At 47.9% G+C, this 20,751-nt stretch overlaps 1 protein-coding gene across 2 annotated transcripts in view; it reads right to left on the bottom strand.

Annotated features, from left to right (window-relative positions):
- FAM171A1 (family with sequence similarity 171 member A1) overlaps positions 1 to 19,631 on the bottom strand; it is a 104,697-nt gene extending 85,066 nt beyond the window's left edge. The window contains exon 1 of one of the 2 annotated variants that reach the window (XM_036228165.1): positions 19,435 to 19,631. In XM_036228165.1, the coding sequence (XP_036084058.1) occupies positions 19,435 to 19,531 (97 nt within the window). In that variant the 5' untranslated portion in view covers positions 19,532 to 19,631. The remainder of the gene's footprint in view (positions 1 to 19,434) is intronic. The other variant, XM_036228164.1, reaches the window with a different exon arrangement.
- Between the last annotated feature and the right edge of the window lie 1,120 nt (positions 19,632 to 20,751).

Here is a 20,751-nt window from a genome sequence, read left to right as displayed (position 1 = left end):
AGCAAAGCTAAAAGTGGTTCGCCCGCCCGAACGACGGCCTCCTGCCAGACTTAGCGAATACAGACGCAGGATGCCCAGTTACGTCTGGGTTTCTGATGAACAGTAAATGAGTTTGATGTAATTCCACCCTGCGCAATATTCAGGCATACTTACGCTAAAAATGTATTCCTCGGAAATGCCACTGAACTGAGTGCCCTGTGTGTTTTATCTTGGCACCTATACCAATATTAGCCCCGAACTAAATCGTCTAGCTTTGTTGCTTTGTTTCAAGAGAACGGGGTGGTGGTAGCACAAGATAAAAATATTTGAAACCTTTTTATTTGTCCCCAACATTGTTTGGTGTTCATTGGCACAAGGTCTACCCAGAATGAGATACAAGCAGAATGTCCCCTTTTTCCCAGTGACTCTTCAAAGAACTGAGTTCTCCGGCTCTGTATAAAAGACACCGCAGAGTGAAACTTTTGTTGTTGGCTGCAGCTGAGCAAACGCATCATCCCACAAAGGAAGCATTCGGCTCACACCCGACACCGCACGCGCACACCGCAACGGCAAGGCGCTGTACGCAGAAGCCAGAAAATGGGATGGGACTGTACCTGGCTAATCTTGCAACGATGACGTTCTACTCCCCGGTTTTGCTCCTGGTGGAGAGGGAGCGGGGAGAAGGCAGACGAGTGGCATAACCGGATGTGTTCTCGGCGAACACTGGCCGGGGACCAGAGGAGCGGGAGGCAGCTCTGGCCCCGAGGCGAGGAGGACCATGCGCACAGTACCTCTTCATACAGGGCACCAGGGCGGCAGGTGTGCCCGCAAAGGTTCCTGCTGGACCCTCAGTGACTAGAACAGTGCCCAGAGCCCTGAAGCGCTCAATAAATATTTGTCGACTAAAGAGCGAAGGGATGCACACAGACCTGGGAAGACAAAGGGGGAACCAGAGTTGCCTGCCCAGGGCGATGACGCCCTGGTGCTTTAGGAAGAGTCAAAATGAGTGAGGGGCATCAAAGTGCCCCCGGCAGGAGGGGCGGCGTCAAACTCCACGCGCGAAGACAGCCGACAGACAGCTCCAGCACAGGTCGGCGTGCTCGGGAGAGTGGTCTGGGCTGGGGACGGGACCCAGACGTCCAGCGAGAAGACGGCTGGAGGCCCAGTGTAGAGAGGATGCTCTGGCGGTTGGGGGTGGAGCTCAGGTCACACCTTCCTCTCGAGGGAATGGAGGAGACTGAGTCCGAGCAGGAGGAGCCGAGCCAGGGGAGGCCATTGCCACCCAAGCCCGAGAGCCATGTCACAGAGGTGGGGCTTCCGGTGTCAGAGGAGACGGCAGCGGAACGTTGAAGGGTGAACTGGCGGCCGAGCAAGAGAAGAGACAGTGCGTGGACCGCAGCTTCTCCGGCCATGGAATGGAAGAAATGAACAAACAGTCCGAGGGGGCGACGGGCCAAGAGGGTGTCACTGCACAGGTGAGACCTCAGGGTGGGCGAGGCCTCGAGGCCCGTGTGAGATGAAGAGTTGGAGCCACAGGCAGCAGACGCTGAGGACGCGGCTCAGACTGAACGCGGGGACACTCCGCAGCCAGGTCGGGGCGACGCCGTTCCTCAACTCCCTGTCCCTCGCGGTCCCTCCACGAGCCCCCGACGCCCTGCAGGATGAGCCCGCCACAGCCTGGCTGGGACCAGGGCCCCCTCCTGGGCGCCCCGGCTCTTATCCGGGTCGGCGATGCTTCATCCGAAAGAGAGAAAATGAACACTTCAGAGGAAAGGGACCGGGGACTCAACTCCACGTCACTTAAAAACACAGAACAACAACAAAAAAACCTGTGAGCTAGAAAGGCAAGCGCTCTCACCGATCCTCGTTCAATGAGTTCCTCAAAAGTCTTCCAGGGCCCTGGGAGCCGGGAATCTCCAGGGAGAGAAATGACGAGAACGTCACTCAGTGCCTGAGCCTGCCGCTGTGCACACGGGTATGGTGCAGACGCCACGTGTGCGGATAAAGCACCTCGAACATCTAACCATTCTTTACTCCTCCAAAAACAGACAAAGGAAAAAAAATCGGGGAAAGTACATCTCTGAGTAATGACAGTCAACCAGTATCATTTCTTTCAACAGGCCCAACGAGCAGGCAATAAATGATTTACTCAAGACGCCATCTGCACAATACCCAAAACCACACTAACATAAAACTGATAAAAACGTGCAACCTTTACAGTGTGTAACAGTCACACTCTGGGAAAAAAAAAAAAAGAACAACAGTATAAAAAGGTAGTTCAATATCAAGTGCAAACGGGAACCAGGGCAGTAGCGGTATTTCTGCGGCTCCCTGAAACAGTCTTTTTGGGTCAGAAATACGTGCAGTGTGATTGGAGGTGGCCCACAGGCACAATAAAGATAACCGAACCCATAGCCCACCATGAGGGTCACAGAGGGCTATGCGGAGTTTTTATGATGGATACATAAATATTTCAATTGTATGAACGCGTAACCAAGCGAATACTTGGCTAGAAAAGACACCCGACACACCTTCCAAGGGTTATGGCCACCCCAACACTTAAATGCATGAAACCAGCCGCCTCTCTTGAAGCCAGGCTTTGAATAAGGGGAGAATGCATTCCCTAGGCAGGTTTCTGAAGCTGGGAAGTTAAATATCTAAGGAAAAAGCAGCAGCATAACACAGGGTATATATACGCAAGGAGCCAGATAAGGAGGACTGCTTCCTGGGGCTGCCTCATCTCTAACCGTTAGGATCCTATGTGCAGTGGGGGCCTCAGTGTTTCAAGCGTGGTCCACCGACCAAGCGCCACAGTAAGTGATGTGGCATCTGAGATGCAGGATCTCAGGGGCCACCCCAGACCCACTCAAGCAGAATCTGCATTTCACAAGACCTGCAAGTGATTCGTATCCACGCTGACGTTCGAGAAGCAGGAGAGAGAGATGGGCTGGCTCTTCGTGGGGCTGGCTCTTTGTAAACTGCCCCACGGCCAGGGGTAATACAGAAGGTAGCAGGCGCTACTTTCATTACTTTGCATTTTACTATAGAACATCTTCCAGCTTTATTTACCTTTTCTCTAAAGTAGCAGCTGTTTTCCTTTCCTTAATCCCTAAGCCTTAATCTTCAAAGTACTTTGGCTTCATGCTACCATCTACAGTAAACGGCAACTTTAAATTATGTACATAAAAATAAACAGGGTGGGAGGAAACGGAAAATATTTCTCAAGTTCGCTTTTAGATTCGGTTATTTCTTTTTTCTTTTCATTTTGTGACCGCTGTTAATTGGCTCGTCAGCAAACCTGTGTTTTCATAGCAAGCTAGGAAGTTACTTAGTGCATCATCGAGAAGAACGACATGGAATTAGAAGAACCACCGGAAGGGGCCAGAACCACCCGGAAGGGGCCAGGGCGAGTGCTGCAGGCAGCGAGGCCCCAGGCACACAGTGCACGCGCAGACAGGGGTTCCACAGCAGATCTGGGTGCAGTGTGTTTCCACCGCCGACTGGAAAGCTAATGGCACCCACCGCGCCGTAAACTCTGGACCGGTGGGAATCACGGATCCGTTGTATGTATACTGCCTGACCCACGGGAGGGACGGCCGATCGATCCCTGTGAATAAGTGAGCGAATAAACGAATAGCGTGGAAACCCAGATTCACCCTACAACACCCTGCTCCCTCCCTGTCAAATCCTGCAGAAGCAGGAGAAGGAAAGGAGCCTTCTATCCGTTTCTGATGGCCAAGAAGCCACTGCCCACCTGAGAGGTCTCTATAACGTGGCAGCCTCTGGAAGGGCCTTTTTCCTCTGGGAACTAAAGCCACTCCCACACCATCACTGCAATAATTAGCATCGGCTTCCTTATCTAAATACACTTTTAGGACACGGAAAGATAAACGCTGCCCATTCGACGCCCCTTACATATTCTAAGACTTTTGAAAGAGACTTTTCAAAAGTCTCTTTCTTCGACTGCTGAAAAGGACTTCACAGAGGTTGAACTTTCTGTACCCTTTTGGTTGCTGTGATGTAGACACTTTCCATTAACCCAACCGAAAAAGCAAGAACAAGAACGAGGAAAGAAAGCAAAGGAGATCAGTCACAAAGACGACTAATTGTGTTCTAAATACATGACGTGAGATGAGCAGGAGGCGAGGGCTGAGGACGGCTACGCTGGGAAAGCCAGAGCCTTTGATGTGGGAACATCTGGTTGAAGATTAACCAACCCAGCAGAATAAATGGGGAAAGAGGATTTATAGCGATTTGGGAGAGGAAGATAGATCAGACCTGGCGAGCGGTTCACAGACTTAGATGACACCCAGGACTCACTGTGCCCCCGGGGTGTGGTCTGAGACACGAGTTCATTAGCAAGCTCAGCAACTCCACTAATTTTGTCCCGTCCTCCCCCTCCCCCCGCCCCCCTCCAAAAAAAAAGAGTTAATTTTCAAACCCTTTATAAATGAACTCAGGAGGCTGGGTCGTGGCTGGTGTTATCATTCCCTTGCCCGCTCCCCGCAAAGCTACAATTCGCATGGGAGGCGGTATGACACAGGAAGTGGCTTCCTCCCCTTCTCTACATGATTAATTCTTAGCCTTCCAACTCCTGCTCCCCACGAAGCCTCCCTCACTGCCCGCTCCGTCATTCCCTCCTCTGCACCCCTACGGTTTGCCTGACTGCTTGATGGAACTTGTTTATCTATGTTCCCCCCAGAGGCGCTCGAGTTCCTGAAAAGCCGGGGTTCAGTCTGAATTACCTTTGGATCCCCATAACTTTGGAACCCAAAGAAGTGACTGAGAACACCTACTTTCCTCATAAATATGTGATCCACACACGTGGTGGGCAGCATGAGTGTGGCCCAGGAACTGGGTGGCCCAGACTGGAGTGAGTCCCTGTGCAAAAATCACGACTGCAACAGACAGTGTGCCCGCCTGGAGCACCCAGAGACGGGCTGGAAGGAGAGAGGAAGGGGACGTGTGTGGAGTCACCACCCCCACGACACCCCGGCGCACGACCTTAAGCCAGATTTTTTTTTTCACGTATAAAAAGGAATCTCTCCTGAATGGCCTCTCAGGGTTATGAAGAGCAAAAGAGACAGTGAATCTGAAAGCACTTGAAAATCTATAATGAATCATACAATTTAAGATAATGAAATCAACATTTCAGTGATGAAAGGTAAGAAAAGCTGAGGCTCTTCGTTGGATGGATAGGTGGGTGGATGGATGGATGGGTGAACGGGTGGGTGGACGAGTGGGTGGACAGATGGATGGATGGATGGATGGGTGAGTAGGTGGGTGGGTGGGTGGGTGGGTGGATGGATGGATGGATGGATGGATGGAGAATGGCTCATCAGCCGTGAAGCAGCTAACAGAAAGATAAAGCTAGGAGGTGTCAAACATGAGTCTTGGCAGTCCACTCTCTTGTGTAAACATTTCCTTAAGGAATCTGAGTTTAGAAACGGGAAGGTAAGAGCAGGGAGCAGCCAGCCCGACCTAAACAACAAAATGTTACATAAGCAGTGCACAGAAACAATACCCCTGGTCTGAGGGGCAGTAACTCCCTTCTCGTGTTTACTTAGCATTTATGTAGTGTTTTAACGTGTATTGATTTAGAATGCATAAGTTTAATATTTAATGCAATATCTAATAGATTTCCATCAAGACATTGAAAGAAACATCATTATAGGCAATGATTTTATTTTTAAATTTGAAGAGGCCAATGGGGTTCAAGATGGTAAAAAAAAAAAAAAAAGAACTGTTTCAAACAGCAGTGGGGAAAGTACACAACAGACAATAGGAGCTTTTTATCAATTTTAACTCCAACTAAAAACCTAAGTTACAAGAATCAATTCTAAAGAAAACACAAGTTGCATTCAGAGCCAGTTTAACAGTTTGCTCTGCCATGAGATGAGTGAGCTAAAGAGTTTCATTTCACTAGGCTACCCATAAGTTTACAATGAAGCGAGAAAAAATGAATCTGTAAGAGTGTGCACCGAGTACATGGACCGTGTGCCCAGGGCAGTCTCCTAGGAAGGAGACCTCACTTCGCTGCGGCCATCACAGAAGCATCTGGACCATCCCTGGACTGAGGGGGCCTGCGGAGAGCGAAGCCACCTTCTGAAAGGGCTCCCTGTGCGGTGACAGACGGGCTGTAAACTTGACCAGCCTGCAGACGCCCCGTCCTCCACCCTCACCAGTTGAATGCATTACTTTTCGATCCCTCTCCCATATGCTTTATTCTCACACTCAGAAACACGTGCAGCAGATGGTCTGTAACAAAGAGACCGATCAACCGAGCAGAGAGCGGAAAACCTTGCTCTGAAGGAGGCGTCTTAAAACCAGTCACCTCCAACCTGTGATCAGACGGGAACATTGTAAATACTAGAGCGACATGAAACACAAGTAACTTATCCTATGTCATCCGTACGAAGCAGATAAGGCCCTTCCATATTACGATATTTGGAATGAGAGACTTACATTTATCTTACGCTCTTCTGTTTCCTAGCTCGAAATAACCACAGATCTCCTTAATACCAAAAAATACTGATACGATGATAGAGCGATCAGCAGTTCCCAGAGGTTCTGCCTTCAGGAATCAGGCACACGTATCTCATGAGCAGTGAAGCAAGAAACTGTTCTACGTTTGCGAATAAAATCCTCTTCTTTTAGAAAGTCTCTGTTTTAATATAAAGAACAGAAGGGCTATTTATGCCACTACTTCTGTCTGTGTGGAGACCAGAGAAGCCAGATAAAGGGCTTTGGAGAAAGGCTTCCTGTAAGACGGTAACAGTGTATACAGCAGGGAGACCGTGTACTGTCCCCGTTCTGTGCACGGATACTGTTTTTGAAAAGTAGGCGGCTCTGGAACAGAATGAAAGTTAGAAAAAGCCACATGAGAGAAGAAACAAGCACTCAATCAAGGGAGAGGACCTGCCTCAAACGCCCACTTTTTCTCCCATCCCAGATGTGGACTCTGCGAGGGCTCAGTTCCGTGAAACAGGCACATTCATTTGAAACCCCGAATGTGTTTCTTTTACGTGGTCACGTGGTAACTCAGAGTGAGTAAGTCAGCGACCACGGGCATGGCCCTCGTAAAGCCGCATCGGGGGGCAGCACAGGTGTGCATTTTCTGAGCAGGAGAGCAGAGGGGACCTGAGGGGGAGGGAGCCACGCCGGATGGCCTGGGTGCACCTCGGTGCCAGGCTGCCTGTGATCAGGAAACAGCGGCAGGAACAAAACCCCACTCCACGTGTGCTCTGGGTCCCTCCCCACACTCCGAACTGCTCCTAGGCGCTCGGCACAAGAATGAGAGGGCAGTGGCCTTCGGGGACAATGAACCTGACAGCCATCCCCCTACGAGTCTCAGGAAGAGGCCCGAACTAATACGGCAGGTCGTTCTCCACGGGCGCCTCACAGAAAGAGAAACTGAGGCCCCAGCTGAAAGAGCATCACTGGCGCATTGGAAATGCTCTGGTATCATCCACTCTTGTCCTACCGCAGGTTCTGCTACTCAAATCATACTGCTGTCGTAAAACTTGTCCACAGCCAGCAGGCTGATGGCACAAGCAGAGGAGATAAGCGAAGATCATACGCCTCGTCTAAATTTTCAAATAGAAAACCCAGTCCTTAGGGGAGCTGTGAAATCTCAAAAAACTTCCTTTTTTAAAAAAACAAACAAACAAACAAACAAAAAAAAAACAGGAGACCATATCCTGGTATGCTCAATGCAGATTCAAGTCTTTTGACTTCTGTAATCTATATGTTTAGACCTTTATCATCTTAACCTTTTTTTTTTTTTGAAGGTGATTAAAATACTTAGAGGGATGAACTTGATACACTAATGACTCAGAAAGGGTTAGTGAAGTGTCCAAAGTAACTTCCAGAAGCTGCTTAGTAGTGCTTGAGAGATTCCGGCATGTGTTTCAGTGTATAGATTCTTGCCATTTCCAGCTGCCACAGACGTCCTGGCTCCCTTTGAGGCGAGCAGGCATTGACACAGTCCCGTAGAGCCTCTAGCTGGGCGTCAGCGGTATGCAAATATTAGGCTCTGAAAGGGTTATTTTTATTTCCTCTTTCTCTCCCATTCCTTCTCCACCTTGACACACACACACACACACACACGCATCACAGCGTACCGTGGTAAAATGGTCCTACCTGATCAGATAGAGTATTCATTGAAGAGACAGTTTGGCTATGTGATTGACTTTAATAAAATATCAAAGAAAAATAAAAGTCTGCATTAAGATATTGTTGAAAAAAAAAACCCTAATGGTGAAACCTCAATTTTGATTTCTAAAAGTGATGCAACACTCTTCAAAAACTGAAGCCTTTTAGAGCTGAAAAATAAAATGTATGCACAATATTATCTGTCTATCTATATATCTATCTCTAGCTAGCTAGCTATAAATCTGCCCCCTGTCTGTCTATCTATAAAGCTGCCCACCAAAATGGCTAAGTTAAAAAGACTAATTTCACCAAGTGTTGGTGAGAATGTGGAATAATAGAAATTCTCACATATTTTCTGGTGGGAGTATAGAAAGACACAACCAACTTGGGAAAAGGCCTAGCAGTTTCTTACGAAACTGAACATTCACCTACCCTATACCCAGAAATTCTGCCCCTTGGTAATTTCCCAAGAGCAATGACAACATATGTCCACAGAACAACTGCATAAAAATGTTCATAGCAGCTATATTCACAGGAGCCAAAAACCAGAAAAATCTGGGTGTCTATCAACAGGAACATGGATAAACAGACTGTAGAATAGTCATACCATGGAACACGACTCAGAAAGAAGAAGAAACGATCTACTGGTAAAAACAACAAACAGGCTGATCTCAAAAAACATGATGAATAAGAGAAGCCAGAATACATACTGTATGTTTCCATTTATGTGACGTTCTACAAAAGGCAAAAAATAATCTATGGTGGAAAAAATCAGAACAGTGTTTGCCCCTAAGGGAGAAGGCAGAGATTTCCTCAGAAGGGGCCTGAGGGAACTTTCTGGAATGATGGTAATATTCTGTATCATGATGGGGTTTGGGGTTCCACAGATGTATGTGTATGTTGACACAAGATTTATATATATATTCTCCCATGAGAAAAAAAAAATCATAAACAAATATCGAACACTAATTAATGACATGCGTGCTACAGTATTTAGAGGAAAGAGCACTGATATCTGAGATACACTTTAATATGCATCAAAAAATAAAGATGGATTATTGGGTGGATAGAAGGATGAACAAATTATAGATAAAGCAAGTATAGCAAAATGTTAGCTGTAGAATGTAAGAGATATGGGTATTCACTGTAAAATTCTCCCCATTCTTTTGTAGTGATGAAATATTTTCATGAAATAAGTTTTAAAAAAATCTGTTGTTGTCCCATAATAACATCATTTAAAATTTTATTTTTGGGATCACCGTATAAGCAAAGAGAAACCAAGTAGCTCTTTATTTTTTTTAAGAGTGAAAAAAGTAAATGTTTGCAAGTGAGTTCAAACATCAAATAAATACTCTTACTTCACAGACAACAAAGCCAGAAGGAGAACAAGGCCATTGCACTATGCCTTACGAACACACATGAAGGACCATTACGAATCACCGCGCCCTTCCCGAGCCCGGACCCTCCCACCGATGGGCTCTAACTAGTCGCTCTTGTTGTAGAAACAGTTTGCCAAGCACTAACGGACTTAAAACACAAGCCAGAAGAGTCTCCCACTCCCAGCTGGGTGTCGCCCTGAATGCCACGTGCTGCTTGGCTGGACCTCCCTGGAGAGCTCGTCAGGGTCGTTTGCGCGACGTTCTTACTGCTTCTGCACGTCTGGATCGCACACGGCACCGAGCACAGAGCTTTGCTGAGGAGCTGCTCAGTGAACAGCTGTGCAGGGTGGCTTTCCAGGGTGCAAAGGCAAACGGGGACCGCACGAGGGGGTGGTTTGGCCTTTCTGCATAAAAAATAACCAGGCTCCTTAAGAACCCCCGTTTTATATCGGTAAAATGCCGTGCTGATTAATCCTGTGTGGAATTGCAATTAAATCCTTGAAGTCGTGAAGCTGCTTAGTCTGAGGGTGAAGTCCAGGCTGCCTGGTGTCACGGGTGGACTTCACCACTCACTGTGTGACTTCGGGGGAGCGGTGTCATTTCTCTGTGCCTCACAGTCCTCTCCTATGACGTGAGGCTGATATTCACACCTCACGGGACTGACGTGAAGATTACACAAAATAATCCCTCCAGGTGCTTAGCGTTGCGCCCGGCGCGCAAGACGCACCCAAAACTCGTGAGCTAATCGTTATTTTGCATATCTAGCCGAATGGAGCTACAAGTGCCGGCCCGCTCATATTATACTGATCTAATATTGAAGAAAACAGAGACATCATAAATAGTTACCATTCGAAGATTTAGTAAGTCGCAGTTAATTGAAATAAACTTCACCTATTTGTTAAGTCACAGTTAATTGAAATAAACTTCATCTCCAGTTTCTCGGGCTCAAAATACAAAAAGTCAGGACCACTTCGAATACAGCATTTGGTGTCGCATAAGCTGTCTCAGGTCCTCTTTGCATACAGAATTTAGAGTTGAGTCCACAGAGTTTACGATTGTCTCAGGCCGGAAAGGACAGAGAAGTCACTGACTGGTCCAAACTCTCCTCGAGACACACTGAGAGGACGGCCTGGGCAGAGTCTCCTTCCCTGTTCTCCTCGACCTCCCGATGGCAGGGAGGTCTGCCTCCCCCACCCCTCCGTCCCCTGGAGCCTAACTGACCAGCCCTCGGCAGCAACAGGAAACCAATGCAATGGCCCTTAAAATATATGAGGTTCCCTAAACGGTCTCCCCACATCTTTTTTGGGTCTTGACCTCACCTTCTCTGGGATGGACCACTCGCTTTTTACCTAACTAACCTTGTAGTCACCGAAAAGATCTAAGTATTTTCCTCAATGATTAAAAAAAGTAGTTTTTTTTTCCTATTCTGCAATTTTGTTAACTTTAACCCACATTTACTGCCCGCAAAGTCTTCTGTTAATCTAAACTTTGTAACCCCTTGTGATAGACTGAATGTGTGTGTCTCCCCCAAGTTTATGTGTTGAAACTTCATTCTTAATGTTATGCTATTTGAGGGTGGTGCCTTGGGAGGTGATTATATCATGAGGGTGGAGTCCTTCACGAATGAGCTCACTGTCTTTATATAAAGACACCACGGGGAGCTCCCTCGCCCCGCTGTTATGTGAGGACACGGCAGAAAGATGGCTGTCTATGAACCCCGAGGCAGGACCAGACTGGACACCAAATTTGCCAGCACCTTGATCTTGAACGTCTCAGCCTTCAAAACTGTGAGAAACACGTTTCTGTCGTTTATGAGCCGCCCAGTCTCTGGCATTCTGTTACAGCATCCTGAAGGGACTACTCACCCTTTTCTCCTTTATCTCGTTAAAGAATGATCGATTTCCCACCAATATACTCATCCAAATCATTAATAAAATATTACTAACAATAAACTATAAATTATGACTAATAAACAATTAACAGATAAATGCTGTTTAAGAATAATAAGACCCATTACATGTGCTTTAAATACCTCTGTTTAGATAAATTTCCGTTAGAAAATGCTTCTTGTCGACCCTTCTCTCCGGGAGGAGAGACACAAGGAATCACTACGATGCAAAGGAACCAACCCACAATCGCACTCTGACCCTACCAGTATAACGAGGGAGAGAGTGAGCGTTGCCCACTGAGACGCTGCTCATCATTGTTCTGAAATCGCAAGTCTTACTAGTCTGACACACCTTATAAACGGGGGATTTAGCTTTAAGCAGTGGTCAGTGCCTTGTGGTCAGCTCTCTCAAAATGGCATTACAAATTATATTAAAAATCTTCCCCCCGATGTAAATTCAATAATTTTTCTACTCAAATTCTGAGCTCAAAAAGTAAGTCTGAACAAGCGAAATGTTCGTGTGAGTTGGAGAGAGCTGTCTTTCCTCATCAGACTCACATTTCTCTATCCCTGTGGGATACAGTACAAAACAAAACAATAAAACGAACCAACCTTTTATGAACTCGGCGCTCACTTCCAAGGTATCTTTTACTAGGCCAGCTTTTCTTAGGCCATTTGCTACTTCCCACAATTCCAAAAGATATGGCCAGTTCTAATATTTGAGTACGCGTTTATATGTTTTCTATAAAATCAAGAGTTTGAAATATTTGATGAACATATTGAATCCATATTCGATCATCTTAACTCACTATGCAATTTAAGTACTATGAGCTTTACCCAGTTGGTTCTGTAATTATTATTCAGAGCCTCCCATGACATTGGAAATCACTATAAAACCAATATTTTCCAATCCATGAGATCACTGCTTAAATAATCTGATCACTAAAAGGACGTCTCTTACAACTTTTAGGAGCACTGAGTAATGTGCTGAATGCTTATGCTTTATGAAATAAAAGTTCTTGTGTCCCACTATGGATAAATCCTTGGAATATCCAGAAATAACTGATAGCTGGGGTTTTAGACATCCAAGTGTTAGTGGGTTTTATCTCACTCAAGAAACTCTTGCCTAACTATATTAAAAAATACCTTAGTAATGTCCTTCTTTATTTTTCCATTTCTTTCTTTTCCGATTGGCTTGTAAAATATCATAGGGTGTGGACTTCTAAATAATCAAGCTTACACAAAAATATACTGGCCCCCTTTTTGTCTGATGAGTATTGAGCATACTGTCTTCATGTAGCTGATACTCAGTATGTAGGATTTCAAAGCGCAGAAAAGAGGAACGTAGCTGTGCGTGAAGGGAAGGAAGAATGTACAACAGTCATCCAGGGGGTGATGGGTGGAACGTTCTGGCTGGAGAAAACGATTGAAACTGGTGACGTTTGAAAGATAAAAGTTGGAAGAGGCACAGGAGGAAATGCGGAAAGATTGTAGAGGCCAGTCTTAGAGATGTAGACATACTTTGGGCAACACGAAAAAATTAAACGTTTTTCTGCAGGAGCGAAATGTGAATGAAATGGTGCTTAAAGAAGGACATTGTGGAAGAAAGCCTGAGTTGAAAGAACAGACTAAAACAGAAAGAAAGAAGAGAGGGAGGGAGGGGGGAGGGGGAGAGAGAGAGAGAGAGGGAGAGAGAGAGAGAGAGAGAGAGAGAGCGCCTTCAGCAATTACCCATTGAAGGCTCAAGTACGCACGGTGGTGAAAATGAAAAGAATCGAATGAATGAATGTTAAAGAGGTAATGCTGGCAAGGTAAGTATGATACCTTCACATGTGGTACGGTCTTCAGTCTTAAAACAGTGGAGATTCCCTCCTTATTTATTTACCGCTTGGCCAAAGCCCTGAAACAGGTGAGGTTCAAGCGTCTCTCAGTTCTCAGGGTCATGCCCTTGCAAGAGACTCGAGCCAGGACACTTCATTGCCCTTCTGCTTCCCCCAGCCCACGAGGTCTGAACCCCATGCTGGTCCACTACCTTGCCAGTGACCCCATGAGCTGCTATTCTGGGACCTGCCCAAATGCCAAACGCTTTCCCTCTCCGGGATGCCCTGAAGGTCAGTCTTTTGCCCCCAGTGAGACGGAAATTGCACAAGATCCGGCAGTTCCCCTCCTCCCGTGCTCCCTGAGAGGCGCGGTGTCAAGGGCTGCCCAGGTGTTTCTCCGCTGCTGCTGCCCTCCGTCCGCGCCGGGCATCTTCGGTTATCCCTGATCCTTCCTGGCCTCTCACTCGCCTAAGGGAGGCAGAGATGTGTCGGAGAGCCTGTGCTGAGCCTCTGAGATGACACCGGAAAGGCCACTCCAAGTTGGGGCAGGTCCCCCATTGTTTCATGTCAGGAAGGCATCGGGGGCCTACGGTGACATCCAATCACAACCTTCTTTTACCTCATGGATTACCAATAGATACGTGTCAACACAAATTAGAGCAAAGCTCACAAAAAAGCGAGGCTTCTAAAAGTGGCCCTCTGCAGGGCACCCCGTGTTCTCCCTGCAGGTGTGAACGACCCCAGCTCCAGAAGGACACCGAGGGTTCACGCACCTTGCTTATGAATAAAAGTCACAGCTCACTGATCTCGAGAAAAAAACAAACAAACAAACTTATTTTCGTGATTGAGGTGTCCCCCAAGGATGCCTGACATGGCTTTAATCTGGCAGAGCTCTACTAAACAGATGCAAAATTCCACACTCTTCTCCAATTGCTATCTTCAGGGGCTTGGTCCCCAAAGCTAGTCCACACTCTACTGTTACCCTGACCACGTGGGCGCATCTCTTTTCACACACAGGTCTTGGGGGTTAGGGTCGATATTCGTGTCCTGTTGTTACTATACCAAATTCCCACAACTCCATGGCTTACAACAACATGGAAGGACCGTCTCACGGTTCTGGAAGTCGGAAGGCCCGCATCAGGGTCGTGGGGCTGCGGGAGCGGCTGCTGGCCAGGCAGCGCCCCTTCTGGAGGCTCCGGGTGGCGTTCCTTGGCTCGTGGTCCCTCCTCCGCCTTCACAGCCATCCGTGCAACACCTTTAATCTCTCTTCGACTCGGACTTTCTGCTTCTGTTGTCACATGGTCCCCAACTCTGCCTCCCTCTTGCAAAGACCCCTGTGATTGAGTCGGGTCCACCTGAATAATCCAGAACCACCTTTCCAGCTCAGGGCCCTTAGCTTCATCAGTGGTATAAAGTCCCTTTTGCCACGGAAAGTAATATATTCATAGGTGTCGGGAGGGATTAGAGCATGGACACCTTTGGAGGCCATTACTTCACCTCCCACGAAGTCCCTGTGGCTGAAGAGCATCATTATCTCACTCAGGTCAGCTGACTTCTCTCAGCCTGGCTTTCCTCGTCTCCAGAATAAAGAGTATAAACTTGACTTCCGAGATCCTTCTGATACTCTATATCGGCATCTACCTTGATCTAAAGACATCCATATAAATGTGCTATACACATGCACCTGTAAGATTACACCAACGACACTGATTATAAGGTAGAGAAACGGCCGAAGGGGACGCCCAGATGTCGAGTCTCGCTGATAGAGAACTTCAGGTATGCTGAGTTGGAGAAGGAGGCTGGAAGATGAGGAGTTTGAGGTCTCCTCGGTGCACTGAAACAGCTGTCTAGGAGCTTGGTGGATGTAAATAAATAGAGCTGGGACCCAAGGTCAAGGAAAGACTCAGAGAAGGTGGAGTCATCCGCACGAGAGAGTAGAATTAATGCCAGCTGTGAAGATTAATAAATTTATGTAAGGGGTAAATGAAAGAAAAAGAGGAAATATTCTCAGACTGGCTAGAATCCAAGAGGAAGAGGAGGTGGCCGGTCACTTCCAGCAGAGGCTTGATCGGAGGAAGGCGAAATCTTAAATATGCTGATTGGACTGTTTATTTTAAGGGAATTTACTATAAACTACTTTCTTAAGTAGTTGATTGTCTCAAATGTTGCCAATTTACAAGTCCCACTGTATAAAAATAATGCTTTTCTTAGAGTAGGGCATACTATTGGGTCATTATTTCTTTTAAAAAATAATTATTTCATATAATTAATTGGTCTATTAAAGTGCTGAAGCTTAATTTTAAAAATACAGTAAGTTCGATGTTTGGGGGCCCTGAATAATTTAGCTAGGACTGTGGTGTTTAGAAGTTCTTAAATCGTATTTGGTGATATCAACAAATAATGACTTGTTCACAACATTTCTCTATAACTTGATCAAACTATAATAGCATTATTGAAGAATATTATAATTTCCATTAAAAGTGTTTCACAAATGGTACAAAAGGTAGTTGTTATCACAAGACAAATTATCCCATCTAGATTTCTTAAAAACCAATTTTCCTTCTATACACAGAATTCTGCACCTCTGTTGTCGGTCCCATTTATTTCCATGTGCTTTTTTTTTTTTTTTTTTTTTTAGTTAAGCAGTATTTACTAACAATAATAAAGATGTACAGTTAGGTTTACAAAGATATCACTAATTTGTTCAAAATGAAAAGTAGATTAAGACTTAGAAAGTACCTTCATTTGCAAGCTATTAGTTTAGAAAGCCAGACAACAGTTTCTTTTGGTTAGGATTTTAAGCTATTAAAATAAACTTACTTTGCTGTACATCGTATTATAGGACAACACAAACGAGATACAAAAATCATTCATAAAGTCATTTCAAAGACTTTGTCAGAAGTTCCCCGCCTTTGCCATTGCTTCTGCATAGAGTTCTCACACATGGCTTGCCTCTGCTAGTCCACGCCCTACAGTTTCCCAGGACGTGAGCCCGTGAGTTTTATTTAGGCGATGTGTTCTCAACATAATGTCAGCATAAGTCCAGCTTGTTGGCTGATCCTCCTGATAGCGTTCATGGCTTCATGGTCTTTCAACTGATCACGGTGTCCTAATAACTGAAATCTGAGTTTGGCAAAGAATAGACCTCTCAGGGAGAAGAGAGACAGCCAACCATTCACTTCGAATGTTATGGCAGACTGTAGCTTCTCTGAGATGAACAAAAAAGTTAACACATCATTGAAAAATTAGATAGTGAGCAGCAAAGTCAAGATCATACAATGCAAGTCTGAGCATGAAGTCCTTAACCTAGCTCTGACCTTTCTTTTGGCACATAACGAGTGCTGGGCTTCAAAAATACATCCCTATAGAGTACATCTGCACAACTGACCGCTCTCTAGGAGAGACCCTCTCAATCAAGCCAGCCTCGATGTATAGTTTGTAAGAGATGGAGAAAGTAAAAATTAGTCAGTACTTCTGAAGAACAGTTTCTGTAAAATTTCCAGGAAAAAAAAAGATACTATAAACACTGTAGAGCAACTCAGATGAAATGCCATAAAAATATGTAGTCATGTTCTAGAGCTAGCTCAAATTCTAGAGTCATATTCTAGAGCTAGAGCAAAGCCTCACTGTGACTACTACCTGTTGCCTTGGAAATCTCTGTGCTGATTCAAAGTGGCCACGGTAAAAAGAATCAGAAGCAAAACCTTAAATCATATCTTGAATATACAAGGAGCAAAGTAATGCCAAAAGTTTAGCGAAATGTTAGTTTCCTCAGACTAACATGGAAGCACACAGAAATAAATGGTTCAGACAAGAGACATGTATAATACTGTGCACTGAAGGAAAATTTGGATGAACTAAAGATTCATTTAATAAAGAAGGTGTCATTTAGTCCCAAGAATCTAACTGGAATTCTATAATATATGATCTGTGTGTTCCAGGTCTCTAAGTTTTTCTCAAGTAATTTCTAAGTCCTATTGGTACACGGTGTGTGTGTGTGTGTACACAGCATGTTCAAAGTATGATTCAAGCAAGTTTCGACAATAAAAGCAAAACTCTTAAACAAATTAGGTTTCAGAGAAGGTAAACAATGAAGTTTTCTTCGTAAAATGCATGCTAATGACGATGACCTTGCACTACAGTGTATGTACCGGCAATTTTCAACCCCTCACCCATGCAGTACTGACCACGTGCAAAACGATCTACAAACTGCCGTGGGAGCTGCAAACTGAAATCAGACTGTCTTCATTGTGCGTGATCCAGGAGAGTAGAGAAGACATGAATTCAAAAATTGTTAAATATCAAAACCTGTTACAAGTATCGAGATGGTCTGAAGAACTCAGTGGGGTGAAGGCGACCTCAGAATGTCAAAGGAGATACTGTCCATTTCCTTAAAAATGGTACCAGCTCAATATCCAAATGCCAGGTAGAGACCCTGACTTCTGTTAGGGATCCTGGGCTCGACTCCTTAAAAAGTCGTCCTTACCCAATCAAGGAAGTAATCTAGGTGGGCAAATGTTCCAAGATAGGTTTTCCACTCAAATCACCCCATATACTCAGATTCTTTTAGCCATGGCATAAATATTCTCACGGGTTGACCGTTTCTCTCCCACTTCATAGAACATTCCACTTCTGAGAGCTGAGTTACAGCAGCAAGATCTCTGTAAAATGTGGCCTCCAACCTAGGTTTTTTCAAGGCTCTTTTTTCCCAGTAAAGACCATTTTACAAGTGCATGAACTTAATGTTTCTATATATTGCATTTCAAGTGCAAAACAAAAAATCCAACCTGTTCTTGGGAATTAATGGCTTCCTAGAAACGCAAATATCATTCACTAAAATAGCTGATTCAAAGAGCAGTAGGGTCTTAACGAAAGAGGCTACATTTCAACACAGATGATCTAATGTCCTAAACATTCATTTCCCACGCGAAGAGACACATGGGTCTTTTTGTACCTTGCCAATGTCCCCCCCTTCCGTAATATACATTGCTCAATTAATACACAATTCACGACGGTCGTATTATACCATAGCTATAGAAAAAGCAAGGCATGAAAGGAGATGCCAGCAAATGGTCAGCAAGGGATGTATCTGAAAACCCGGAATTCAAAACGCAGGTAACAAACTAAACCCAGCAGAAGGGGGACAGAACCTTCATCCCTGTCACAAGGGTGGAAGGCCATCCAGGTTCTCTGCACGAGAATGGGGGCTAGGGCAGAGTCTGAGCAAGAGCACCCGGGATGGAGAGCTCCTGGACCATTCCGTCTGCAGGGCTGATTCACAGGACACACACCTTTCTGCACGGAAAGGACAAGGATAAGGAGGCCGGGGGCGTCCAGGGCTGCGGGGAGACCCGAGCGGCCCGCGGGAGGCGGCCAGCGGTGTCCTGCGTGGGTGTCCTGCGTGGGTGCCTGCGTGGGTGCCGATGCCGCTCTGCAGTGGCCTCACTCACCCCCTTTGAAAAGGCTGGCAACAGAGAAGCACCCGATTTTGTCCCCACAAACGCGTGCAAAGAAGCTTCGGGGTGCCCCCGAATAAATCCATATTTATAAACAAAAGACAGGCTCACGGCCATTCTCGGAGGCCACCACATTACTCCCAGGGCTGGAAAGCAGATTTGCAGAGGCCAAAGATTAGACAAAAGGCAAGAGCTGGCGACACACAGACCTGGAAATGCATTTTTTTTTTTTTTAAGTGATTAGGGCCTTCTAATTCCAATTCCTTCTCCCCTGCCAGGGGTGATTCCGGGGGCCGCTGAACAAACCCCTTAAGGCCTGGAAAAGACATCGGATGTTGGGGAGGAGGAGACCCCGAAACTTTGCCGAACTGCGGCAGGCCGGTGGTGGGCAGTGGCCGCGGACCTCGGGGTCCCGGGGTGCAGGCTGCACCCAGAAACGGCGGCCACCCCCTCGGCCACCACAACAAAAGGGCCCAGGGCAACCTTCGCGCGGGAGCTCCTTGGACCCGAGCCCGCGGAGGGGGGCGGGCGGCGGGGACCCCAGTCGCCGGGGCGAAGGCGCCGGAGCCGCGTGTCCGGGTCACCGCATAAAGGAAAGGGCCCTCGGATGCGTGCGAACGCGCCGCCCGCAGCGGCGACGCGGTGCCAGCCGCAGCCCCGCCGGCCCGGCCGCCGCCCGCGCCTCTGCGGCAGGCCCGGGGCCCACACAAAAGCCCGCGGGCCGGGCCGGGCCTCGCGCGCCGCCGCCGCGCACCCACCTCGCGCGCCGGCGCCCGGCTCCCGCAGCGTCTTGGTCACCGCCTTCCAGACGTGGCAGCCCAGCAGGCAGAGCAGCAGCGCCGCCGACCTGCTCATGTCCGCGCCGCGGGGGCCCCGGCCGGCTGGGCCTCGCCGACCCCCGGCACGGAGCGGCGCGTCAGGGGCGGCCGGCCGCCGCGCCCGCCTCCATGTCGCCGGGCTCCGCGCGCGCCGGGCCCGCCGCGCGATTGGCCGCGCCCCCGCCCGGCGCGGCGCCGGGCTCCGCAGCCCCCGGCCTCTCCCTCCTCCGCGCGCCCCGGTGGGTTCCCCGAAGCGCCGGCGCCTCGGTCCCGCCCACCCTTTAACCCCTTCGCGCCCCGTCCCGCCCGCGGGCGGCGTCCGCTTCCCGGACCCGGGTGCCACCTGGCGGCCGCCGCGCCGCGGGGGTGACGGGGGAAACCGGGGGGCGCCGCGCCGAGCCCCGCTCCAGTCGCGCAGCGACGCCCCCGGCCTCGGCGCCCCGCGCGCCCGCGAGCCGCTCCCAGAGCTGGGAGCGCGACCTTTGGCACCAGGACAGCCCCGCATCCCCCCATGCCCCGCTGCTTTGCAGAGAAATACACCTGCCTTTCAGGGCTGAGGCCTTCGCAGCTGGTTAACCGAGGGTCCTCCGCAGGCATCTGTGTCTCGGGGGTGCGACCTGCCTCGGTTTCCTCAGCGTGACCCCATCCTCCACCTGCGCTTGGCCCCATCCACCTGTGCTCCCAGGGAAGGTTCGACGCCCGACCTGGAAGCCAGCGGGAACGGAATCCTAAGCTTGTGTAAACCGCCACACGCTCTCGGTGCCTGCGTGTTGACAGAGGGGCATCTCCAGGCTGAATTGTGCATGCATATTTCTAGAAGGTTCTGGTGGGGAGGAAATTTACATTGGTCGAGGCTCGAGGCGCTTTTTCTTCACTTTTGTCGTCACTATATGATCTAAGAGGCAGGTACTGTCTTCCCCGTTTACAGGTGAGGCTAAGGACGGTTAAGGAATGTTAGCACACAGCTGGCGTGTGCTAAAACAATCAGCCCGGGCCCAGGATTGAAGCTCTTCACGAACTTCCGGCTTTCCTTAGCTGAGGTATAGTCATCCCCACCCAAGGCCCTTTACTCAACTCGCTGTGTGTGTGCCCTCCTCCACACGACCCTCGTGCCGCCCGACTCCCTCCACCTCAATTCCAACCAGCATTGCAGTGACTCCGAGACCTCCTTGGGGGACCCAGGCTCTAAGGAAATCCACTCCAGACCCACAGTCTCTCCAGGGCTACCTTCAGGACACAGGGCCAGCAGAGGGTTCT

The sequence above is a fragment of the Rousettus aegyptiacus genome, unplaced genomic scaffold (genome assembly GCF_014176215.1).
Source record: "Rousettus aegyptiacus isolate mRouAeg1 unplaced genomic scaffold, mRouAeg1.p scaffold_m13_p_10, whole genome shotgun sequence".
Lineage (NCBI taxonomy): Eukaryota > Metazoa > Chordata > Mammalia > Chiroptera > Pteropodidae > Rousettus > Rousettus aegyptiacus.
This window is presented reverse-complemented; position numbering and strand designations above follow the sequence as displayed.